This window comes from Pectinophora gossypiella, chromosome 4, assembly GCF_024362695.1.
Source record: "Pectinophora gossypiella chromosome 4, ilPecGoss1.1, whole genome shotgun sequence".
Taxonomy (NCBI): domain Eukaryota; kingdom Metazoa; phylum Arthropoda; class Insecta; order Lepidoptera; family Gelechiidae; genus Pectinophora; species Pectinophora gossypiella.
In genome coordinates this window covers 2,101,616-2,128,985 of record NC_065407.1, presented here as the reverse complement: position 1 = coordinate 2,128,985, position 27,370 = coordinate 2,101,616, and the positions used below count along the sequence as shown (strand labels likewise).

At 40.1% G+C, this 27,370-nt stretch overlaps 2 protein-coding genes across 3 annotated transcripts in view; one reads left to right on the top strand and one right to left on the bottom strand.

The window, feature by feature from the left end:
- LOC126366205 (sorting nexin-25) overlaps nucleotides 1-27,370 on the top strand; it is a 278,282-nt gene that overhangs the window by 32,304 nt on the left and 218,608 nt on the right. The gene's annotated exons all lie outside the window — the stretch shown is intronic.
- Nucleotides 1,057-26,289, bottom strand: LOC126366357 (low-density lipoprotein receptor-related protein 4). The gene is made up of 32 exons (XM_050009480.1): nucleotides 26,229-26,289; nucleotides 25,122-25,326; nucleotides 24,461-24,590; nucleotides 21,015-21,017; nucleotides 17,228-17,334; nucleotides 16,670-16,829; nucleotides 15,505-15,655; nucleotides 14,641-14,960; nucleotides 14,196-14,382; nucleotides 13,670-13,823; nucleotides 13,008-13,217; nucleotides 12,592-12,773; nucleotides 12,166-12,329; nucleotides 11,660-11,797; nucleotides 11,400-11,505; nucleotides 10,911-11,061; nucleotides 10,281-10,442; nucleotides 9,803-10,018; nucleotides 9,159-9,348; nucleotides 8,814-8,904; nucleotides 8,549-8,711; nucleotides 8,328-8,461; nucleotides 8,164-8,251; nucleotides 7,673-8,082; nucleotides 7,254-7,582; nucleotides 7,046-7,169; nucleotides 6,844-6,938; nucleotides 6,413-6,656; nucleotides 5,986-6,244; nucleotides 5,305-5,490; nucleotides 4,284-4,447; nucleotides 1,057-4,066 (listed from the first exon to the last, which is right to left on the bottom strand). Exons 2-32 carry the CDS (start codon nucleotides 25,303-25,305, stop codon nucleotides 3,941-3,943), a joined length of 5,328 nt encoding a protein of 1,775 aa, XP_049865437.1. The 5' UTR covers nucleotides 25,306-25,326; nucleotides 26,229-26,289; the 3' UTR covers nucleotides 1,057-3,940.

The following is a 27,370-nucleotide window of genomic DNA, read 5'->3' as shown; positions in this document are numbered from 1 at the left end:
AGCGTTCTCCGTCTCTTCTATAGACCTTGTTCCTTCCGTTGTTACCATACAGCATAATTTTACACTCATCAGAAAAGAGAACTTTGCTCCACTGTAGGTATGACCAATTTAGGTGCTCACGTGCAAAGTTAAGGCGCGCTCTTCGATGGTCTGCAGTTAATTTCGGCCCATTTGCTGGCTTATGCGGTACCAGTCCACGATCCTTCAACCTTCTTCTAATTGTAGAGTCACTTACAGCCACCCTTCGTACAACAGGAAGCCGCTGCTGCAGTTGAAAAGCGTTAAGGCGTCGATTTCTTAAAGAAGTTGTTACAATAAATCGATCATCTCGCTCAGAAGTGACCCGATTCCTGCCAGATCCTGAACGGCGCGTGAACAAACCAGTCTCCCGATAACGTTTATAGACTCTATGAACAGATGACAGGCTTAGATGCAGTCTTGCAGCCACAACACGCTGACTAAGGCCAGAATCCAGCAATGCCACAACTTGGGCGGCTTCTGTGGGCGAAGTATCCATACGTTTTAGAAAAAAAACCTTTTTTCAGACGTCCCAAAGTCACAGTATTGAAATAAAAAACAAAAAGTTTAAGGATAGGCGCCAATTTTTAGTTTTTAAACGCTAAATGTACTCCAACCCTAAACACACATTTGTCTCAAAACAGTGATTCATTTCGTTTATAAGATAAACAAATGAAATTCTAATTTTGAATTTAGAATTTTCGCTAATTACTGTAATGGCCAAACTGCCAGCTATACATTTATGTATTTTTTTCATCGTATGAATTCTTTTTTGTGTTAAATTCGGACAGAAACAATGAAAACGGAAGTGTTTCGATTTTTTTGATGAGAAGTGTATTTTGTTGTTGATATCGTCGACTTGATCTACGAAAACGAACATTCGAATGTAATTTTTGTTCTGACTAGGTACTTTTGATCCAGGTAATTTTTGTCTATTGTAATTTGGGTCTGCTGTTATTATGAAGTAGTATAAATGAAACACTGTTGTAATTCGAATAATTTCTATTTTAAATTTTCAGTACAATAATAAATCAGACAACAGTTTTAACACCTCGTTCAGGGGAGGCAATCAATTCAAAGGTGTAAAAGCTGTCAATTCGTTACCTAAACATTAATGCTAAAGTTAAAATTTATCCAAAGTAATAAAAATCCATTACTGAAGTTTCATATTTGGCACTAATGCACATTTATTAATACTATCATGGTATTTTCGAGTAAAACGTGAGTACGCGCTTTGTGCGTTAACGTAGTTACGAATTGTGCATTTTCATGGAATAGTTACCTTATTACGAAACTGAACGTTAAAGACATCCGAGCAATTGTCATCGACCGAGTTATTACAATATTCCATTTCAAAACCAAACTGACCATCGTTACATCCACTCAACATCCCGAAGCATCTGTTATCACAGCACTCTCATTATATACTTCTTTTCCCTTACAAGCCTACATAACATAAAGAGAAAAATACAAATATATTTTATCTGTAAAATCTTCTATAACATTAGGTCTTCCAAACCTCGTACATTCAAGAGTAATATTTAAGTCAAATACATAAGTCGTGCAAGAAGATAGTGCTTGTACATTTGTCTAAAATAAATTCGTTTATTATTTCAACGTGATTATTATAAAATTAACAAATAGAGGTTTGAAACGACGTAATTATTTTGAAATTGCTTTGTAAATAAACAGGTTTTATTAGTAACAGTATGCAGGGCGGATCAAACACTAAACTTCTGAGTCATCTCAACAAAAATATTTTTTCAGTTTAGAACCATTACAAAACATTTGGCTAAAAATATATATGATAGACATTTTCATTATCCTATGCATTATTTAATATGATAGATACATACAGACGGCGTTAAACTTATATATCAAGTACGCAACATAACGTTCCATTCACTAGTATAAACCTCACTACTCCAATGAAGAAATTTGAATAATGATTTTGAAAAACGTTTACAATGTTGTATTTAGCGACGTTTAAAAAAATATGTCTTTACACAGGCAAGTAATGTGTTTTCTCGTCGGATCTGCGTCCGGTGACTCCCTTCCTAATTCTACCTTAGATTAAAACACCCTGTGAAACTTTGTGTACGTCTTATGTGTGACAGACGTCGGTAATCCAATTACAGAAAAGTAAACTCTCAAACAATTTCCCTAAGTCGTGATTTAATTGCCTTTTCAACATTTTCCATTACAAAACGCCATGCTTGTCGAGCATTTTCACATTTTACGGAGGAATGCATAAAAGCAATAGTTTTGATATGAGCCGCAATCCAACGACCGGAGTCAGAATGAGCCAATCAGGTCCATACCGCACCTGAGTAGAAATAAATTATTTACATAATGCCGCGTCATCAAAATGTCTGACAAAATTTCGTAATTAAAACTAACTATTTACATTGATATTATTTTATTGTCACCATTTTTGACCTGGTGAATATATTAAAAGTGCGTAATTTCATTCTCAGAGAAACAACATAAATAATTGAAACTACTGTTGTGACGTTACACGGTAAATTTTAGTTCCAGCAATGTTCACGTACAAACGTCTGCCTTTCGTTACGATGTCGAGGACAGGATTCCATCTAGGTCAATCTTTTTCTAATAAAAAAAAGATTACATGTGTACAGTATAGTGTAAAATATACACTGTACAGTGCACACGGGTGTATAAGGTCGCAACGCGAGCCTGCGCGCGCCCCCGTGAGCCGCGGGGCCGCGCACAAGGCAACTTGTATAAAAATAACTCAAGTAAACTCTCAATTCACTCCCATACAAAATATACTAGGTATCTGATAATTTTATTATCTCGACCACATATAACTCCGGTACCACGCCCGAAAATAAACTGTATTGCATAATTTACACCTTTATAATATGCGTCCATATAAATCTATGATCCATACATATACGAGTATCTAGTAAGACTTGTGGCATGGTACCGCAGTTGCAACATTACTAAACGTTAAGTATATTACTCCATAATTACCAGCGTCATATTTTTCTATAATGACAGATTCCACATATTTAATTAACATGGGTAGATACACCTATTTACACATGGCCAGAATTTGCTGCTAGTTATTATCTAAACAAATCTGCCTATATCTATGAACTATAACAATAACCATATTTAGTATAGTACTATGAAATAGTACGAGTAGTGTAGTGTGTTCGTGTGCGTAGTAGTAGTGTGTGTGTTCTGTGTGTAGTTGTAGTGTGCACGTGTGTGTTTTAATGTGGTGTTTAGTGTAGTGTAGTACTATAATATGAATAATGTTTTATTCGTAATAAAACACGTATCCATTCATTTGACGGAATAACTTCAGTGATTAATTTTAAGGAAATTGTGATCTGAATTAATCGCTGTTAGACATTTACGTTGTACTTACAAACTAAGTGCAGGTGAAGGCTTTACACAAACCACATTAACACAGATATATGTTCGCTTACGATCCGATCTTATTGTACCTATTAATGCGTTCCATTTCGGTGCAATTGACGAGTATCAGGTAGTTGTGAGATCAGAATGAGCAAATAATCGACAACATACATAACATCTCGCACGTACATCTACAGTAGGTACGTCGCTGTCGCGCGAACAGGAATATCTAGTGCCACTTGTAATTCATAATATACATTATAGCACATCGTTATCGAGATCCGTATTACGTAAACATGTTCGTTAATATTAGGCTTTTCACGCGTTATTTACTGGGGTATGCGTTTAGTCTAAGAGCGGAGGTGGAATTTCTTCTTTTTTAAACTCTTTGGCCTCCGCTCTGAGCTGAACACTTAACCCCGAATCGCCGACGCTACTCAAGTTTGCGTTCGAACCCGGCGTCCTACTATCCGGCTACATAAATGCGGTCGCTACTAGCTACTCCCCGTCGCGTGAGTGGACGAGTGGTCGTTCAGGCGAAGGGGTGCAGCGTGACGGGCTCGAAGTCGTCGTGGGTGTGCGGGCGAGGCGGCGCACGCGGCGGCGGCGGCGGCAGCAAAGACGTGCCTTCCGGGATGTATACGTTGGTCACGCGCTCCTGCAAGCACATACCGGTAAGTACTATCGTTCGTGAACTCTGTCTATTGAGCCATGGTATAAAAAAACAAGGCACTCGTCTGCTCAAAAGTGACAGTAACATTTCAAGGATAGCGCTGACGTAATCTCACCCTCCGTTGCCTGTTACACCATGCAATGTTAGATATACCAATTTAAGGGTGTTGGGGACTATTTCAGTTACTATAGTTACAGCTAACCTGATTCTTGTCGTACTTAAAGATGCCCTGGAAGCGGTTGGGCCGGCGCTCGAGCTGGTCCCCGGCGGCCGCGCCTGCGTAGTTGGGGTTGTGGAAAGAGATGTGCCCGCCAGCCTCGCGGTAGTTCTCCTTCACCTCGCCCGCGCGCTCGCGACTGATGCGCACTGGGTAACAAAGATGGCGGTAAGTGATCTGCACTTACATATGCAAAATGATCGCTAATAGCTAAAGACTCCAGACTATCATACCGTCACCTTATAGCGAAAACATACCAGGAAAGCGCCTTTAATAAAAAACATTTTAACGGCAACAACTTTTTTCAATTTCTTTAAAACAAAAGGACCATGACCGTAACTGTATGAGACCCGTCCCCCCTTCCAACAGATACTTTATAAGTGTTAGTATTTTTATTAGTATCTGCAAAAAGATAACCAATTAGTTCGAACTTCAAATTCCATGCGGTTCAGAAATAAAATTAAAAGAAAGTTTGTCGAATATCGAAATTGGTTGAAACAATGATTTCCAGGCGGTTTCCAAAATCGTACTTAAACACCCGAATTCCGGCTAAACCCGGCGTATTTCGAAAAAGTCGCCATAGAACAAAAATATCAACTAAGACGCTTCGAATGAGTTATGTCTGGAATCTGTTGGAGGGAGACGTGTCGTCCTTTCTTTCAATTAATTTGAATCCGAGTAAAAATTTTGACCACAATCTTTTACCTGGATTGAATGTGTTTTAAATAAAGCCCTTACGTAGTTTTCACTATAAGAAGACGAAGACTGTGGACTCTGTCTGAACTCCCTTTAGGGATGGCACGCGTCTCACCTCCTTCCTAGTATATTTCCGCCCGCGACTTAATTCGCGTGAACTTTCTCGTGAACCCTGACACCAGGGTTGCTGCGGTTAGTAATCCACCTCAACACCCACACGATAGAAGAAGTACCCTAATAAATCTGTATTACTTTGTTAAATCACTGACTGTACTACTTTCACGTTTATAATATCAGTGTGATCACTTACTGCCAACTACAAGAACGATGACGCAGATAGTGATGAGGGTAGCGATGATGCCCACTGCGATCATAATGCCGCTGAAGTCGGACTCGGGGAAGGCAGTGGGCGTCGGCAACGCCTTGTCTCCATCATCGCTGTCTAAGTAGTCGGGGTAGTGAGCCGGTACTTTCAGGTCCACGCGGGCTTTTGGTTCTGAAATATCGCAGAGACCAAATATAAGCTCAATTTGACTGTGCAAATAATTGTAATAATCCACTTTTTTATACGCCTTAGTCGGGTAAAGAAGTACTACAATTATCAAATAATGAAATAAAAATTGACATCCAGCGCATCTTATACACAGACTATTTAAATTCTTAAAAACGAGTCTCAAGGCGCTTCAAAAATTTCAAACCTATAAAAGTTATAAACAAAACACTCTTTGTACTTTATGGTTGGATGGAAGAAATCGCATTAAGCGATTACATCGTCATTTGCTATATGCTACTTAAGTCACTTTTGCTACTATTTGATTTTATTTTGGTGCAATAAAGTATACTTCGTCATCGTCATCAATTTAAGAGCCAGGATCTTGTCGTTGCAGCATTTTCCATGCTACTTTTTTAGGGAAAAATAGGGCAGTGGTTTCCCTCTTGCCTTCCTTCAAAGTATACTTGAATTGAATAAAACATGCTGAATAATAAATACCTAAAACACAAGGTCGTGAATCAGCAACGTCAGGGCAAGCACAAATATAATCGGTTCCCCTGAACAGGCAGAGGTGTGAGCAACCGCCGTTGTCCTCCTTGCAAGGGTTCCAGCCATTCTGCTTATGAGCCGACACTGCTTTGATTTCCATAGCCATTTCCAGATCGGTTCGTATCGCCGTCACATTTTTGCCAGTTTTCTTATCAGCTCTCATAACGGACTTTTTGTACCAATCAGTCCAATAGATGTAATCGTTGAACTGAAAAAAGAACGTTTCAACGTAACAACATTACATAACATGTCGAGAAATTTGCATGGACAGAATGAGGACTCGGTGGTATAATGGTTAACACGCTTGTCCCGGCTTGACAAGACACGATTGCATTGCTAATACCAATATGTTACCCACAAATACAAAATACTCTACCTGAGTCATGCCAAATGGATTCTTAGCTTCTGGAACAAGCTGAACTCTATGCTGTCCATCCAAATCGGATGTATCAATCCTGTCCTTCAAGGCGTCCGTCCAGTATAATCTTCGTTCCTTGTAGTCTATTGTGATACCGTTCGGGAAGCCAAGATCCTGTTTCACGATGATCTTCCTATTACTTCCATCTAAGAAAGCCCTTTCGATGTTGGGACTTTCTCCCCAATCGCTCCAATAGAGGTAGCTGTAAATATTTTTTAGATTTAGATACAAAATATTCATTCACTGACAACGCAATACAGTAATAATAATTATAGACAAATGAAGGCAAAGACAATATGTCAGTGAAAAAAAGGTGACTGAGCCTGATAGGCTGCAAAACATTTTTTTTCTAATCTAGATTTATTTTAACTTATTAAGAAGCCACTTACCCTTTAGCGGGAAACAGAGCTAGGGCTCTAGGTTCATTAAGACCGCTGATCAAAGTCTTCCTGGATGTACCATCCCACCTCGCCACTTCAACAACCTTTAAACGAAAAGTATTTCTTTTAGACAACACATCCTAGCACGTAGCTACGTAAAACTATTATCATATCCTAGGTTCAACTCTTCCTACTCGTCTTCTTTTCATACCTTAAATTCGTTGTCAGTCCAATATATGTTATTGGCTATCCAATCCACGCCGAAACCGTTAGGAGTATCGAGTTTAGCATTCACAATGATTTTCGTTTCACTCATATTGAGCATGTTAATGGACCTGAAATGAAGTTCATGCTTCATTTAAAAGAAATACATTTGCAATATTTTAAAATAATAAAGTTTCACCATGAATAAAACGTACCTTATGACGTCATAATTAACATCAGTAAAATATATCAGCTTCTTTTCCCAATGGAAGTCAACAGCGATGGAGTTTTGAACATCCTTTATTGGTAAGGTAACATCCCATTGTTCTGGAGTATCCAGTGATATCATCGCTACACTGCCTCTAGTTGCGAATACGAGGAAGTTATCAGGGTGTTTCTTGCAAGTTTTTGGATTGGGCTCCGTTTGATTTTCGAATTGAATGCCTGTTGGGCAAGCGCAGGAGAAACCTTCTGTAGAGCGAAGGCAAAGATGAGAGCAACCACCGTTATTTGTTCCACACGCGTCTTCTAGTACTCTGTCACCCTGTGAACAAAATATTTACATAGTAATCTTTACATCATAAAAACGTTTAATTTTATAATTTATGGTACGGAGTTATTGGTTTTTATTTACCTGAACAGCTCTAATGTCCATCAGTCCTTCCAAATTTTCTCGTATAATCAGCTGATCTTTTCCATTAGACTTATCCGCTCTGTGTAGCGCTTTGGTCTTCCAATCCGTCCAATAGATATGCTGTCCAACGATAACGATACCGTATGGATACGGAACCTTGCTAAGTACAGTACGTCTGTCGTTGCCATTGAAATCTGCACTCTCTATAGTGAGGACTTTAGCGTCGTTCCAATAAAGACGGCCTTCTATCCTGTCTATGGCCAGGCCGTTTGGCCACTTGATGTTGTTATCGACGATCACTCGTCTGTTCTTGCCGTCCATGTCCGCGCGTTCGATCTTGGCTGAAGTTCCCCAGTCTGACCAAAACATGTATCCGTGCTCGTAATGCAACGCAATGGCTCGAGGCGAATCTGTAAAGAAGAATAAAATCAGTTCATATCTTCCATTATCTGTGGTTTTCCTAAGTATGTTTAATTTTAAGTCTCACTTACCTAAGCCGGTCCAAATGAGGACTTTCCGGTTACTACCATCCAGTTCTGCAACTTCAATACTGTTGCGGCCTCCGTCAGTCCAATAAATCTAAAAAGAAACTCTCCTTAAAATGTTGTGTACAGAAAAGGTTGAAAAGATATTATTATATTTTAAAGATTCAAACCTTTCGTCCAGCCGAGTCTATCACAATCCCGTCTGCAGTGTGGAGACCCTTGCCAATTATCGTCTCAATGTTCTCGCCAGCTTTGTTTGAGCGTTGAATTTTCCTTTCGCCTGTATCGGTCCAGTAAATGAGTCCTGAAATCAATTGACATTTTTACTATTGCTGTTCAGGACTTTAATAAGTCATAGTTTTACATACGTATATATTCAAAATGTATTTACCAGTTCTATGGTCAACATCAACGCCGAGCGCATTCTTCAATGGTGGTAAAGGCAGCACCACATCAATGAGATATGGTACGTCTAGAGAAACTATTCGAATATCAACACGATGAGCAAATATAAGGAAGTTAACGGGTCCATTGGCACATGTTTTACCGTCCTTCTGTAAAGTGAACGATTGTTTATTAATAATTATTATTTACAATAAGCATTTTATTAGCCAAGAAAATTTTCAAATTACTAATTTATGTTCAGAATTACGTACACTCAGCTTGATTCCAATAGGGCAAGCGCAAGATTGACCACCGGGCTTCAGCAAGCAGAGATGTGAGCATCCACCGTTGTTTATTCCGCATCTGTGAGGAAAAGCAGAACTGCTATCATGATTCTAATAACCCCTCAAGATCCAGATGCTTAACCGTGTAGGTAACTTCATATTTTTCTGTTCCAATGAAAACCCTACTATTTGCGTGGGTTGAAAATGACTACTCCAAAGTGCTTAAGTATTTTAGCCAAGCACAGAATAGGATGTGAACATCTCTCTCTGGTTTCTTTTCAACAATTACGTAAGTCGGTAATCTAAAATTTTGTGTCTTTTTTATGGTCTTACCGATTATGTCCTCCAATCCTCTCCTTGTGGAACACTCTGACGTCCATAAGGCCTGCTACGCCAGCGCCCAGGGTGCGTCGATTCTGACCAGTCATCTTATTAGCGGCCTGAATGGACTGTGTGTCCCAATCTGTCCAGAATACCTCGTCGCGGTACAGGTCCAATCCAAATGGGTGAGGCAGGTGTTGACCTAAGAGGAAAACTGGCATTTTAGTCTGTAGTTTCTCCATCTAGCATTGTTGAATGTCTCAAAATTTAAACTAAAGTCTTTACTTCACTTAGTCATTATGTCCGTTCTACTCGAAATACTAAGAATCATTTTCATGACTTTACTAAAACAGGTAGAATTTACCCACCATTGCAAGTAATAGCTGCTTCAGCAACAATGCTGTCTTTTGTAACATTTTTTTGATTATGATGTTTAATTTTGTATTCTACATTTCTTTTTGTGTAATAAAGTGTTTCTGAATTACATTGTAGCTTTGGTCCCTGGTACGGTCACGAGCATTAATATGTATACACTTTGGTACCATGTCACATTAACTTTTTTGACAAATTGAACTGTAAGTCTCACTAATTGTCAAATATGTTAGTGCGACAGAGTCCTAAAGTGGGTACATTATATTGCTCATGACTGTACTCACCTATGAGAGTCCTCCTGCCTGTGCCATCTAGGTTAGCATATTCAATAGTACGGTTGCCACCATCGGTCCAGTAGATGCGATTGTTGGTGAAGTCCAGAGCGAGACCGTTGGGCCAGGTCATATCACCGGAGATGATGCGCTTGCGGTTGCCTCCGTCCATGTCCGCTCGTTCGATGCACGGTGCTGATCCCCAGTCAGACCAGTACATCACTCCTCCTAAAAGTATAGGTGTATTTATGATAACTGCATGGTTCGCGAACTACTTTTCGTGATTGATGTCTATGCCGAGCCAATATTTGCACTAGTAGGGTTTTTCAACGAAAGTCTATTATTTATTTTTTCTCGCACTAAAAACCTCAACTCCATAGGAACTTCAAAAAAAAATATACTTTTCCCGCGTTTGCTCTTAGAATGATTTTAAATATCATGTCTTTTTTAAAGCAAGACTTTAATCAAGAAATGTTCTTCAAAATCATACCTTTAGGATCAACAACGATGTCCCTCGGCTTATCAATGTTATCCCAAGCTAGCAAGGTGCGCATGCTACCATCAGCTTTGGCCACTTCGATCCTGTTGGTACCAGCGTCCGTCCAGTATATTTTGTCTGTGATCCAATCGTACGCCAAACCAGCGGGGGATACTGAAATTGACAATTATCGTCAGCCTCGTATAGTAACATACACATCAGATGTCAGCTTGCTCAGTCAATCGCTTGTGGTGCACAAAAATGCCCCAGTCGCTATCATTCATGTAACATACAGCTGTCTCTTTTATATATTAGTTAAAGCTTTTTTATATCAGAGCAATAGTTTCGAATTTTACCTTTATAATATTAGCTTAGATATTTCGAATATGGGATCTGAATGCACATTTCTATGCACTTAGATTTCGAAGTTTTTCATTGCATGAAGTGAAACAAACAATTTTAAGAAACAAAAAATTTAGTAGATTAGTCTTCAAGCAATATGAATTAAAGACTGTGTTTTTATGCGCTTGTTGTGACATAACATTAGTATGCTTTGGATAGAAATAAGTGACAAATACACCGTTTTGTTATAGACGAAGTCTTTGTATCTGTGTAATAAATATATAGAGATATGATACATACTCAAGTTAGAACCAACAATGACGACTTGGTGGGACCCATTGATGAACGCGCGATTGATAGTATCCTTCTCCACATCTGTCCAGAAGATAGAGTTAGAATTGTGGTCCCAGTCCAGGGCCACCGCAGATTTGATGTTGTCCACGGGAATCACCTGTTCGGAATTCAACAATTATATATTCTAATTAGTATTGACCAAGTTATCCAAAGTGAAAAACCAAGTAAAAATGTATGGGTATGTATTAATTCCATTTCATCGTTACGATGGCGATACGCAAGATTTTCGTTTTAGACTTAGAGCCAATTCTGGAGCATTTCGTTCAAGCAGCAGTTTTACCTTTGTAAGCCTTACAACAATTCAATTAGGTACCTTTTAATTTTGAAGAATTTGCACATTTAATAGGGACTGCCATATCTTTCAGCTCGTGAAACCTATCGTGCAGTGAGTGTTTGTTTTTGAGTGAAAGGAATTGTGCAGTGTCGAGAACTTACCATATCCAAAGAATCAATTTGCTTTCTTGGGTTTAATTGCTTCAATCTGATATCCTTACGGCGAGCGTAGAGTAATAATTTTGCTGGTGTTTCTTCGCATGTTCGCCTGAAAGTGCAATTTTAGATTTAAAAATGGTAATATTTTATTAGTTTGTCGAATGGCTACCCATACGATTATGCAATTGAAACAGAAAAAAATGGCAAGAAACTATTCAAGGATCCCTTTAGTTAAGGCGAGGTGAAAAATATCTATAATGTACCCGTCAGAATTAAGGTTGAATCCAACAGGGCATCGGCAGGAATAGTCGTTGCTGTTCGGCAGGCAGAGATGGGAACAACCGCCATTGTTCCTCCCGCAGCGATTCTTGTACGTCTTTATTTGTCTCAGGGGATGGTAGCTGTGTAAAAAAATGCAAATTATTGACCAGTGTTTCATTAATCAAAGGAGCCCGTAGTCCCCCAAGTTAAGCTTGTTGTGGGTTGTCAGAGGTATATCCATCGTAAAATGTTCTAAGTACCCACACCTCACCGACCTTTCTGTTAATCTTATTGATTGATGCGAATTACCCAACAACAAAGTTAAGCGCAGCGGTCCATTGGACCGTCACTAACTGTCATTTCTGGTTATTCCATGTTTCCGAGGGAACATAAAATTCAAGATAAATCGGAGTTTTTGGCTTGGGTTTGAAAACTTGACACAGCATACTGGCGATATCTGTTTTGTGAGCCAGTGCATCGTAATGAGATATAAGTTACCAATTCCTACCTGTGAATGTCCATAGGAACGTTCAGTCCGGCATGAACCGTCTGTATACCCATCCCTGTCTTCTTATTGACGGTTGATATGCTCTTGGTGTGCCAATCGGTCCAATAGATGGCGTCTTCAAACAACGTCAGCGCGAATGGGTGTGGTAGACCCTTGTTCGTCACCTGTTGATTGGTTTACAAGTTGATGATTATCACTTAAACGTAATGTTCCGTGTATCTGTAGGCGCTACTACTATTTACTTATATAAGTAGGATGTTGTTACATGAGACATGTGAGGGGTTTTTGACTTAAAAAAGAAATAATTCTGACTGGTGTCTGTATTCGTGGTTCTATCCACTTCACAATCCACACGTCAGAAGAAAAACTTCAATGTACTTCTTTTTTTAAATTTAGTTCTAATTGCCTGTTTCTAATTTTACTCACCCGTTTACGATCTCGCCCATCGAAGGTAGCCCTTTCAATAACATGATGCTTGGCATCAGCCCAGTATATCTTGGACTCCATGTAGTCAATTGTTAGACCGTTGGGCCAAAATATCTGGTCTACAATCACGCTCTTCCGCTTATTGCCATCCATGTCAGACCGTTCAATTTTTGGGTTGGGTCCTAGAAGCAAAGAAGTATTCGTTTTGAACTATGTCCTGATTCTCATTATTTGGTTTACACGTTGGATTTTTCTTATTCTTACGGTCGTGTAAGCTGTGGAGCTTTCCGTTTTCTCTTGTATTACGTTACATTGCCACGTGTAACGTAAAATAACAGAGCGAAAGTAAAAAACTCAAACACGTGACCGCTGACTGCCTCATACGACCCTTGATCAAATGATTAGTTTGTACTTACCCCAATCAGTCCAGAAGACCAAAGCGTCTCCAGGGTGTACAGCTATGGCTCTAGGCTTGTCTAGATCATTTGCAGCTAAGACTGCCCTCTGAGAGCCATCCAGAGTAGCCACTTCCACGCGCCTGGTGCCCGAGTCAGTCCAAAACAGCAGATCATGAATCCAGTCTACAGCCACACCGCCAGGAGTTTCCAAGCCCCAACGTATCACATCTGTAATTAAAATAGTCAGGTAGCATTTTGATCCTAGCAGCTGCGATAGCGGCTACCTGCGTCTTTTAACTAACAGATACACAAAGTTACACATATATTAAGTTTATGAAAAGGAAAATTTAAAAGATAGAGATGTAAATAAACAGATAGAATGAAAATGGTTTTGATCGTTCGTTTCAAATATCGAACACTAGTTTTGCTGATAACACTTGAACTCGCGTTTGTTTGCAGTTGCTTAGTCGCGGTCGCAGCTGCTAGGATCAGAATGCTACCATAAGTGTAATAAATACTTTTAAATTTTATATAGATCCCTATTAATTTAATACTTACCTCACAACCCTCGTACATGTAAAGTTACAATAAATTAATCAATTTTACCAGTGACGTGACCATCTAAAATCCAAGCTTGACGGATATAATTAAAATTGAAAAGGTAACTATTTGAAACTTACCTGACATATTGTTGGTGTTCATTTGAGACACGCGTATTACTCTCAAGTTGTTCTCGGTCCAAAAGACGAGCTTCTTCTCGTAGTGGTAGTCGAGGGCAACAGCGTTGTGCAGCCCTTTCACCACTGGCATATAATTGTCTCCAGTCAGCCACACCTGCAGATATTGTTCGTGTAGAGGTAGATAACCTTTCGGTTTAGAACTTAAGACGCCCAAGAATCACTCCTCAAAATATTTTTTTTCTAATTAATTGTATAACGTGGAACAAGAAAGTATATTTCATTTTTTTTACAATATTAAACCGACTTATCAATTTGAGTACTTACAGACTGACAGTAGAAGGAGCATTATTTTTTATCAGACAATTGTCTATCATTCAAAATTTAAGAGCTAGGCTCTTGCCGGTAGAGCTCTTTCCAATTCTTGACCTCCTTGTATGATGGGATGTAGACCTTTTCATTTATTCGATCTAAGTACCGTTGTCTTTAACTTTCTTAAATACATAGTTTTTAAGAACGACAAACTGACCTGGCGAATCCCAATGCGATTAGAGAACAGCAAGGTAGGTGACTCCCCAGTGGGCTTGCAGGAGCGGCCGTCAGGTCTGAGCACGTAGCCCGTCATACAGCCACATTGAAAACTGCCCACAGTGTTGGAACATGTCTGCGAGCACACTGGGTCCTGTTCGTACATGCACTCGTCGATGTCGCGGCAACTGTTGCGGAAAATAGCATGTTAAAGGCATGTTTATTTTACTGATAAACTGTCTGTGTCTACCAGATATGGATAGGCTCTCAGACACAATATAAATTAGTGATGTAATAGGTCAGTATCGTGATGTTCACAAATGTTTTGAATTACGGTAGGTCATAAATGTTTTTATGCAAGATATTTCACATTGTAACTGTTCTAACAAACCGTTTAAGCAAAGTTCTATATGTCTATGTTCCAAAAAAAAAAAAAAATCTTTTACCTGTAACCATCATCTGCTAATAGGAATCCCAAGGGGCACGAACAAGCTGGCAATCCGTCATACGTGGTAATACAATCCTTCTCGCACTTATCCTCAGCATTACAGACCCTCTTCAAGGGACACCTTTCCTCATCATCTCCTTTCGGACAGTCCTTCATACCGTCACACACATGCTTCCTGTTGACGCAGTTCCTAAACGCGTTGGTGAGCAAGTGCTCTTGAGTCTTGCACATGTACTGGTCTTCTTCACATAACACTTGGCAGTTCATCTCATCTTCCCCATTTGAGCAATCTCGGACGCCATCGCAGAGCCAGGTTTTCTGTTTGGTAGAGGAAAAGATTTAAGTAATTGTTCGCCCGTTGTTTGTTGTCAGTTATAGTCATTGTGATTGAAAACGGGATATCGGTGATAATGATGTTCACTGCAGTCTTTAAAGTTAGTAGTGAAAACTTGACTATATCAATATGTCAAGGTATTGCAATGATCTGTGGTATTGCTGTTGCTACGCAATTCTGATAATCCTTGAGACTAAGATCATTCTAGCTACGAACACATTAAATTACATTCATAATATTTCTTTATACTTATGCCGCGTTTGATTATTGATGTAAAAAACTAAAAGTGACATAGAGACGGACACTTTATTTATTATATGGTGCCTTGAAATGTGTGTGAGATCGGTCTCACTGGTTGGCACTTGGCAGACCCCAGAAGATTGCATGAAGACCTCAACGCTTATTGGAGTGACTTGAAATCACGCAGAACTGAGAAAGGTGGGATCAATAGGAGAGTTTACATTTGTAGGAACATCTGATCCTACTGCCATATCACTTTTGACTGTCTATGTAGGTACACATACTCACCAGTATGCATCGCCGGTCAGTGCAGGTGTACTCATCCTTGGTACAGTTCCTCATGGCATGCGGTTCGCAGTTCAACTCATCGCCTCCGTCCGCGCAGTCTCGGTCTGTGTCGCACCGCCAACGCTCCGGAATGCATTTCCCGTCGCTGCATCTGTGGAGTGATTTATAGTTTTATTCAATGTTTCTAGTTATACCATCAGACCAGTTGAGCGTATTTTCATGTATCTAAAGTTTTTGAGTTTTATTTTACTGCTGGATTTTCATTAGAGTCAGGATTTACGAGTTCAAATGCACCATTCTTCTTCTTTGCGAGTCAATGGCGATCGATACTTTGCTGACCAATAATTGGCCACGCTTACGGCATTGTCAGTGGCTTCGTAAAGGTCTTTAATAGTGCAGGTGTTAGGGCACTTAGGACAGCACAAAAGGTGAGCCATAGTTTGTGGTGATACTCCACACTCGCAATCATCGCAACCATCAACCAGATATCCCCACCTGCAGAATAGAATTGGATAGAAAATTTTCTACTGGATCACTTACGGTTCACATGTAACTCCCAATGGGGTGGGCAGAGCTATAAGTAATCAAAGACAACTTGCAGCCACTGCTGATGCGAAGTCATAAGATGGATCGTTAATGATAACTTAATGTTTATCGTAGACAATAAAATCCTCATCATATATTATTATATTGTTTCTTTAGCATTAGGCCGTCTCTTGTGCTCTTTGTTTTTTTTTTGTAATTTTTCTGTGAGTCTTGTTTATCATTTAGCATTAATATGAGAATATTTATCACATTTATTTTTCTTTATTTATCTTTGGAAAGCCGTGATAGCCCAGTTGGTAAAACGCTTGCCTCTCACTTTGAATCCAGCACAAGCCTGAACCAATTATTGCCGAAATTGTTTTCGAATTCATGTTTGGATCATAAATGATTAACACGTGCTCAGCGGTGAAGCAAAACATCATGAGGAAACTCACATTCGTAACCTGTAACCTAATCTGTATTGGGCTGTTTTTCCCTTTGCGATTTGGAAGGTCAGAGTCAGAGTCAGAGTCAGTCGCTTCTGTAAAAAACTGGACCTGTCAAATTTTCAGGTTAGGTAAGCGGACCCTGTGGAAACGGGATAATGCTAGGAAGATGATGATGAGAATATTTATCTTACTTGAACTCCCCGGCGTTACAGCTGCCTGGTAACATAGGACAGGAATCTTCATCAGTCCAGTCGCCGCAGTCATTGTCGCCGTCGCACTGGAACTCTTTGCGCACGCACTTCTTGTTGTCGCATTGATACTCATTTTCACCGCAACGCAGGAGATCCACGGCTGAGGGAGAATACGGACCATATATTTTTCTAAGAACAACAAACAGCCTGCATACTTCACACTGCAGGTTGGTGGAGATGGAAGAAAAATATCTATATGATAGTTTTTCTTCTTCTATCGTGTGGGTTATGTTGTTGTTGGCCGACCTGGGGGGTTAAAATGGCCACATCGAAGCAATTCATCTAAAAAAACAATATTGCAATTTGACATTTGTCTGCATTGCGTACTTACTTTTATCTGCGCAAATGTCAGATTGTAATATTGCTTTTTTAGATGAATTGTTTCAGTTTGACCTTTTTAACCCTCCTTAGCACAGTGTCATGGTTAAGATTTTGGTTGTTTAAGGAATTGGTTGGCTCCAAGTTAGTGGAAGTGTGGGTATTATTTGTAACACTCACGGCATTCGGCTTCGTCGGAGTTGTCCCGGCAGTCAGGTTCCTTGTCGCAGCGCCAGTGTTGCGAGATGCACTCCCCGACCGCACACATGAACTGATCATCGCGGCATCTAGCGGACAAATGTTCTTTCTTTAATTCTATTTTCTTTTTACGGTTTTAGCGTCATGCGTATTTATTCACGCATGCGTAACATTTCATTTTCCCCCGCCTCCCGTGTGGATGTAACTCGCTTTACAATAAATACACATGCTTGAATAATGCAGTCAGTAAAAGCGCCCTAGGAGCATCTTAGATGAAATGGGCTAGTATCTAGATAATCGGTGATCGGTTATTGGGAAACCGATGAAACGTTCTTCAAATAATGGTGCTAATTTTATTTTAAGTTATGCCTGTCATTTTCTTATCCGTTGAAAAAGAAAGGGAGTGTTTTGTCTTCTATCGTGTGGGTTGTGAGGTGGAATACCATGGTCTCAGGGTTACTATAGAGCCGCCAAAGGCCCCTAACATAGCTTATGTAACGACTATTTACTTACATCAGTAAGTAGTAACCGGGACCAACGCCTTAACGTGCCTTCCGAAGCACGGATCATCTTACTATCGGACAATCTGGTGATCAGCCTGTAATGTCCTAACCAAAGAAGTGATCACAAAGTGATTGTTGTGATATGTCCCCACCGGGATTCGAACCCGGAGCCTCCGGGTCGTGAGCCCAGCGCTCAACCACTGGACCACGGAGGTCGTTTGAGCATCTTGTGTAGGAGGCAATCATAAGCTGACATATCTCAATTTGGCTAGTCAGTACATAAATCTATTGCAAGATGAACTGAGTAAGGACGTTTCATCGAACTTTCTGCGTTATAAGGAAATCACAATATAAGTGTATCCCAAGTACTTATAAACTTAGGTACGCCTACAGAAGACTGTTATTAGAAGTAGTGGGTAGTGACGTGTGGCGCGTAGGATGTAGTATTTCCTCTCCCTTCCACGTTAATGAGCTAATTGGTCTAAATTTATAATAATAAATAAAATAAATAAATAAATTTTACCCTCCTGAAACCTTTTGAGGGATTTTTATGGTTATTTTGACAGCCTCCGTGGTCTAGTGCTTAGAGCTTTAGGCTGACGACCTGGATCGATTGCCTTTGATTAGGACTTTGCAGGCTTGAATCACATGATTGTCCGAAAAATAAGATGTTTCCGTGATTCGGAGGGCACGTTAAGCCGTTGGTCCCGGCTATTAGCCGTAAAAACACCTCCACCAATCCGCAGTGGTGCAGCATGGTGGAGTATCCTCCATACCCCTCCGGTTTATTGAAGGGAGGCCTGTGCCTATGTTATAACACAACTCAAACGGTTATTTAGATATTATACATAAGTCAGACTTTAGGCTACAATATATTATCTTAAGTTATAAGAAGAAATTATATTTTATAAATGTAATTTGTGTTATAAATTTCAGGACTGACCATTGAATTTGGCACCCATTTAGATCTATCTCACTTCTTTTGTCGTTGAAGTCAACAACTATATTATAGGTATATCATAACATTGAACTTGGCTCTCATTTCATATAATGAATAGTCCTACGTCATTGGCGACTTGCCTATAGGCCGATCGCATCGAATCGCCTAAGCTCTAATGTTAATCACATCAATGATTTTGTTCCATAATGAGCCCGCCCACGGAAGTTTGATTTCTCCTTCACGGGACGCAGGCTTCGCGCGTAGGCGCGTTGTCATGGCAACGGCTACCCCAGCCCCCTTCCCGCGCGTATTGATCTGCCGCGGACCCGTTCTCACCGTCCCCAGTACAGAATCAGTGACACAACAAAACCTGCCAAGTGCGAGTCGACACCATCCGATTAGTATGCCGTAACATCACCTCCCTTCCAAATTCAGAGCTATCTTTAGATATCTTCAAATGCTGATCATGTCCTATGCCGTCATTTGGTTCTCTTCTTAATATTCGTACCTATTGGCTAAGAAATCAATATTTCAACGGCGAATCCTATTGCGTTTCGTGATAATTTAGTAAGTCTATTGAGAATTGGCTAGATAAATTATGAAATTCTGATTAGGTACTAATTAAAGACAGATCTAAAACTGTCGACAAACATTTCCTTTTTTCTATATAACTTATTTATGAATTTTAATCAACAGATACGTAATAAAAAGTGTGACATTTTATCGTGTTTTTCTATGACGTCAATTGCGTAATTCAAAAGTAAATGATTTGACTACTTGGATACTAGCCTATTGGGTAGTTTATTATTTTTCATCGAAATCTGTCTTACTTTATAATGTTATCGATGGAAATATTAAAACGGGCTATTTATCAAAAATCTATTTACGTACTTATACCTACCAGCTATTTCCCTCAAATTTAATACTTGTACGAATCTGATCACCAAGATTAACTAACAACCAACAGACAAGGGCATTAAATGACTCATCATCACTAATTTAAGAGTCACGCTCTTGTCGGTGTAGCATCCTCAATGCTACTTTTTGGGGGAAAATAGAGCAGTGGATTTCCTCTGCCTTCTGCCCCGCAGTACTCGAGTGGGGTGGCGCCCAGAGTAGTCTATTTCAAAGCCGTACTAGGATTCCTGTCCTCCGCCTCTGAATAGTACTGACAATTACTGCTACTCTTTGTCAGTTTCCAGGTTACAATCGCTGTGACTCGCCTCTTTCGTCCTGCATTGCCGTACCGATGGCTCCCATCTCCGCCTCAAATGACCGCATTAAATGACTGAATTGCGAATTACATCAGATTTTCGTATGTTTTAGTAAACTACTTATACCAAACCAAAGACACTACCCGGACTCTTCATTCAAAACGCCTCGTTTTACACAGACACTACACATTGAAGTTATCGTACAAGCGCATCTGTGTGTGTGACGTCTGACGCCATACGGTTGAAGACTAAAGTAAGACCGAAGGGGTGAGGTAAACTTAGCTCAGCCGCTGGTGTGGAGCGGAGAGTTGACGTTCTAGACGTAGTAAATTCTTTATTCTATGCTACAGTGTAGATTATTGGTGTAGAATGCTTTAAACTTCTTTCGATATGAAGACGCATTTTCTCAGATGTATGTGTGCGTTTTGTTTAATTATTTATACCTGCCCATAATATAATTCATTCCAATGAGAACCCCTAGTCTAAAGATAAAACATTGGTAAATTCTGGACTCGTACGGGATATGAACCCAAAACGTTTGTCAAGACGGGATGAGTATGTTTAATGTCCAACTACCGACCGAAAACACTTTCTGTAATGCATGTGAAACAGGAACTTCAAGCAAACGAAAAGCATAAAAGTGCGTTTCAAATTGAAATGAACTTTCATTCTTCATTCATGTAATTCTTTTTATAAATTTATAGATTGCGAAATTATGAACCATTGGTTATACAATTTATGTTTTTGTAGGTGTTTTTGGTCTATTACAGAAACGACATGTAACCAGGAGGTCTTAAGTGAAACCAGTTAATTTATTACTTTGCAAAAAACTGATTGGAGTTTTGCAGCTTATCGTACGTAACCCCTATTGAAGCAATTAATATTCCCACTTGGGTCCCCTCAGTCTAGCGGTATCGACGTCACACTTGTCGAATGACGTCGCAAGCCGTTGTGAGGGGAAATGAGAGTTATGACGACGTGTCCATTACAGCTGACTGGCTTCTCTACACTTTGACAGATTTGCAGCGCAACATGATACGAATAGCTCGGTGCGTCATAGGTCGTATATTACTTAGTTGCTTATAGGTACAGTCATATGCAATATCATGTACCCACTTTAGAACCCTGTGGCACTACAATATTTGTCATTTAATGATGAGACTTCTTCTTCTTTTTCTTTGTCTTCGCCACTTCCCGTTTTGCTGGGTCGGCTTTCTCAATCATACGGTTCCAAGTATTTCACTGATAAACAAGTCTTCTTTGAGGCTCAACGCCTTCATGTCCCTCTGGACATTTCTCAACCAGGTGGTTTCAGGTCTTCCCCTCCTCCCTCTAGTAGCCACGGAAAGGAGTTTTCTCACGACATGGTTATCCGTTCTTTTAATGAGACTTACGGTTTAATTTGTCAAAAATGTTAATGTGACATGGTTTCAAAGTGTATACATATTAGTACTCGTGACCGTACAATACTAGCTGTTACTCGCGACTATAAGGAATAATACGGCGTACAGAACGGCAACTCTCCGCTCCGCGCCAGTGGCTGAGCTAGGTTTACCTCACCCCCCTCGGTCTTACTTTAGACTTCAATCGTATGGGCGTCAGGCGTCACACACACAGATGCGCGTGTACGATGATGTCAATGTGTAGTGTATGTGTAAAACAAGGTATTTGTATGTAGTGTCCGAGCTGTGCCGCGACTTCGTTCGCGGGATACACTACTATTAAAACTATAGAAGTTTCGTACAAACCTTGTGTTCGATGTAACCGAACACCTTATAACACGTGCGGCCTAATTCCGCTGATTAACTCATATTCAGTGCAATAGGCTAGTTTCCAACTAGTCAAATCAGTTACTTTTTACTAAACGTCAAAACACGAAATAACTATGGAATTTGTATGAAAAAGCACTCTGTGACGTCATAGAAAAACGTGACAAAATGTCGGACTTATTATTACGTTTTTCTTGATTAAAATTCATAAATAAGTTTAATAGAAAAAAGAAAATGTTTTTCGTTAGTTTTAGATGTGTCTTTATTTAGTAATCAGAATTTCATAATTTATCTTGAACCTAGTACACGACCCAATTATCCATATCTTACATACCGGACGTGCATTCATAACATTTTCAATAACATTAAATCGTAGTTTTGAGTGAACAATAAATCAGTTTACTATTGAATGACAAGTGTATCATTCGCCATCCTAGAGCAGCAAACAACACACACACAAAACTCCAATACCTTGTCAACCCTTTTTATCCCTTTAGGGGTTGAATTTGAAGCACCTACGTCCTAAGAGGGACTTGTAGTTCCTGAGATTTCGTGACGAATGAGTCAGTCAGTGACCTTTCGCTTTCCTATATATAGATTTTGCGTCAATAATTCTAGTCCTTTCACTTGGTTAATAAAAGCATGTTGGTGAAGTTTAAAGCAAGAGCCAAACCCCACACGGTGTTCAGCTGATTACGTCATTTTGTAAGATTTAACATTTATTTTTATGCATATTTTTTGAGTAAGTATGCCCAAAAGGCGTGAAACCACATGACAAGACATGACTACAAGAACCCAAGGCAATGAAAAAGGCTGTAAAGTGGTACACTTATATTCAAATGTAGTTTTCTGTAATTAGCAATTTTAGAACACTCTTTGAAAGTGACATCAAACAAAAGTTTTTTACGAACTGTCTTAAAACTGACATAGCTGTTTTTACGTTACTTATTGTAGATTTGCCGCAGATGGCATTAACTACTTGACCGGACAAATGGGGAGTGCTGAGGCCTCTCACGTGGTACAAAATTTTAAGATACCAGGCCTGAGGACCTCGTCTGAGAGGATTACATTTAATTGAATTAATCGACCAAGTGCATACTGCCTAGGAGTGGGTGTATAAGTATACTATACACCTCTGCCTACCCTTTAGGGGATACAGGCATGATGCTGTTGTTAAAATTATTCAAAGGCAAAGCCTTATTATGTGATTATACGTAAACATAGCTACACGTGGCAATACGTTGCTCTAAGTGCGTAACAACGAAAAGATATACATACATACATAAACTCACGCCTATTTCCCACCGGGGTAAGCAGAGACTATACACTTGTCTTGCTTCCTTCACATTCATCAATCGCTTCATACACGCATGCCGGTTCAGAGTAGATCGTACTAAACCTTGTCTAAGGACATCTTCAATTTGGTCAGTGTAATTCCTTCTAGGTCTTCCTCTGCCAGCCTACCATCAACTTTCGCTTTATATACCGCTTTCGCAATTCTATTATCCTTCATCCGCTCTTTGTGTCCAAACCAACCTTCCCTTCCTCAATCTTAGTCACTATATCGTCTAACGAAAAGTAAGAATAAATAAATCGTTGCGAAACTTTATTCCAATCAAAACTTACATCTGCAAACGTAGGTGTAATCTCAGAGAACAATTCGTGCAAGCAGGGAACTCAATGAGTGCCCCATTAGGGGTGAATTGTGAAATTACGCCATGGTGGAACGCGTATTGTTGCCCTAGGGCAGGTTCGGAGGGTGAACCTGAATTGCATGGGGTGGCTCTAAATATACCTGTTTGTCAAAACAACCAATACAAACTATGTACGTACTAGCTTTAATTTACTAGTCGACTGTAGGTGACGTAACTAACAGTTCTATTTTAGATTTCAATCTGTTATTCTGGGAATGGGGTTTATTTTTATACAAGATTTTTTTCTGTGTAAGTAATAAAAAAGGTAATTTTATGTAATGTGTAAAGAGCGTGGGTGGGTTTTAGTTTGAGAGCAGACCGCGACATATTCTACGTCATCGACCACCGCGAAGTCTACGATGGGAGTAATTTATAGTTGGCACTGTTTGAATAGGCTTTCTAAAAATATAGGGTTGCCTCACCTAATCCTGGAGCGTTTTATGTAGGAGGCAATTATACAGAGCTATACCCGTACAGCCGTGGCTTATGTATTTTTTTCTTGATGATGATTAATGAAATGATGAAAGGTGATGACGATGAATAATATAATGAAACCTAAGCCCCCACCCTTGGAGCAGACTCCTACTCCGAACCCCAAACGAATTAACTCAAAAGTTCGCATAAACTTATGAAGCTGCTTGTTGGTACGAAGCGAAAATGGATAGGTACACTTTGTTTATTGAATATTCTGATATAATAACACTATCGCGAATGTTTTCCGTCTAGCTTAATGCGATCATTAACCACAAAACACCACTACGTATTATTTTGATTTTACTTTTTAGATTCCCCTCATGGGCCACCAATTTATGTTTTAGAACATAAGTGGAGGCAATTGAAACGATATATAATGCGATTGAAATAAGTTTACTTTGTCGTATGTCCTATCACACTGACGGTCGAATGAGATGTGTCGTTATGCAGTTTTTGCTCCTGATGCAAAGTAACGCGATGTTTTTGTGATTAGCGTTGCTCTTAAATATTGACATGGCGCTAACGGAGTGTGCGCCTGAACAATTAGATTATTCAATGAAGAAAGCAACCATTCCGTTTCCGTTCCCGCCAAAAAGCCTAGGAAAATCCAACGTTACTTACTTGCCCTTGGTGCAGTTGGTTTCGTCGGAGTTGTCCCGGCAGTCGTTGTCACCATCGCAAACCCACTCCTTGTGAATGCACAGTCCGTTGGCACATTGAAACTGATCTGATGTGCAGTTTGATGCTCCACCTAGTCAAAAACATCAAAGAGTTCGTCAGTGGATGTCGCTGGAAGGATTCTTCGTCTTTGGATAGAATATACAAGGAGTTAGTGATATCGTAACGAAAACTTTGAGAGATGATTAAGACCATGAATCTGAGTTGATATCAAGTGGAATTTTCCGTCGCAAAAGTATAGAATAGAAAATAATTTCAAAATACACAAAAATAAACATGAATTTTGCGACGGATAAACACTTGATATTAGCTCATAATCATGAACTGATTCCCCCTCAGTATTCGTTACGATGTCACTAACACCCTGTATAGATGAGAGTGTAAGACTGAAATAAATAAAATTATACATAATCTTAGTCATAACCCTGCGCTTTCTATCCCATACACAGATGGACTAGGAACTTCGGATCACAAAGTGATTTTTGTGACATGTCATGTGAGCCTAATGCTCAACGACTGGACCAGCCGTTACTGCTTTGCTGCTCATGAGTAAAGTACTCTCATTTTCTGTTACTCCTCGGAATAGTAGCTCCTAAGTACTGACCACAGTGTGTCTCGTCGGAGAAGTCCCCGCAGTCGTTGTCGCCGTCACAGACCCAGTCGAGCAGGATGCACACGTTGGTACTGTGGCAGAGCGTCCGGTTCTCGTGCTCGTCGCAGGAGCGCGCGCACCCCGCCTCGTCTTCAGACTCCGCGCAGTCCGCTACTCCGTCGCAACGCTTCTCCATTGGTATACACGTGCATGATATCTACGAAAACGATCGTTGGTTTCACAACAGACATAACAAATAGGCTACATACGTCCCGTCTGCCCGAAAAAGATCCTGCCTTTCTGGTTGCCTGGAAGAGAATGCTACTTAGCCATAAGGTCGCCTATTGTACTCTTTCTATTTCTTTTTTGTTTTGTATTTCCTGTGTGTGCAATAAAGTATGTTATGTCCCGCTGCTGGGCACAGGCGTCCCCTCAATCCAGTGGATGGGGTATAGAGCATACTCCACTATGCTGATCCACTGCGGGCTGGTTGTTCATAATAGAACTTGGGGAAATTTTGACATAAATATGTAGAGTGTGTAGTTTAGAATGAATTAATAACATTCATCAAATAATAATGCTCATCTTGAGGGCAATGTCAGAAGTGGTCGCGAATTATTGTCTTGCTGAATTGTGTTGGCAAAAAGGGGCGGCCCAAATAGACCTGGCGACGTTCGGTTGACCGAGAGTTAAAAACGCTCGGCATGTCATGGAAGCAAGCTACAGAGACTGCAAACGATCGCGAGGAGTGGAAATCCCTACACCCAACAAAAAAAAAACGAAGGGAAGAGAGGAAGGGATAGACCTAGGATAACATTTATGAAACAAATAAAAGAGAAGGTGCAGGTCGTGTCGTATCGGGAGGTGAAGGTTTTGGCGGGAAGGTTTTACTCCACCGACAAGAGCGCAGCTCTTAAATAGAGAGAGAGAGAGAGAGAGAGAGAGAGAGAGAGAGAGATAGAGAGACATCCCAACAGCGGATAACATGATTAGAAGAAGAAGAATTGTTTTGGCATTTTTCGTTTGGACCTATTATAGACAACCTTGCTTTTACTGACCTTACTTTTTTGGCGTCTCATCTGGTTTTGCCAAGCAAAATAAACCTCATTTGGAATTTACCTGACACGAGAAATGTTGTTTAAGACATGGTTGGTGACAGCCTCCGTCGTCCTCTTCGTGATCTTCGAAGTCTTCGGCGATGGCGAGGGAGCCTTTATCGTATGTTGGTCGATCTGTTAACAACGCGTTGCTAACTTTAAATCGAGAATTATAAGCCAAAAAAGTTGGGACTTAACATTTTTTTCCAATATGAAATGTTTACTGTCACTCCTGCGGTTCGTCGTGGGTCCTTAGTTCATCTTCAAAAATACAAAAAAGTACAAAATCATGCATTTGTGTACGGTCACGAGCATTAATATGTATACACTTTGGTACCATGTCTCATTAACTTTTTTGACAAATTGAACTGTAAGTCCCACTAAATGTCAAATATGTGAGTGCGACAGAGTCCTAAAGTGGGTAAGTACATTATATTGCTCATGACTATACATACGTCATGACGATCTTATTTCTCATTACGTAACATTAAACATGTATCAGTATGCAGTGCCATGAGACTGGCATACAAATATCACAAGAGTTATGCACCTTGCCCCATTGGGGTATAGTCGTGAGCATATGTTATGTTACTTTTTCACAAAATATTGCGGTTTACAGATTTTTGATTGGGCAAAAATGCTGGGGTGATATACTTACGTTGCCAAGGGTCGACTCTGACGTAGGGGCTGCGCGGAAGGAAGCCAGGCACCATGCCAGGGCCAGGAACGACGCCTGCGGGCGGCGGGTGGTAGGGAGGCACCCGGACACCCACCGGAGACCGCAGGTCCGGGGCCTCCGCTGCCGAGACGTTAGTCCGCGGCAGCGGCGGCGTCTCGTCCGCGGTTACTGTGCAAAGACCTTCACTTTTAAATCATCAAAGTCGCAGATCCAGGCAGTTTAAGGTTCCCTAAGTGCATCTGCGCATTTGACAAATCTCAAATTACAAAGAAATTTTGTATTGTAAAAAAATCAGTACAACTCACGAAGGCAGTCGGCCTTAATAATTGTGGTATAGTATATTTATACTTGTTAATGTGTACGTGTGACAGCTTCCGTGGTCTAGTGGTTAGATCGTTAGGCTCACGATCTGGAGGTCCGGGTTCAATTCCCGATGGGGACATTGTCGAAATCACTTTGTGAGACTGTCCTTTGTTTGGTAATGA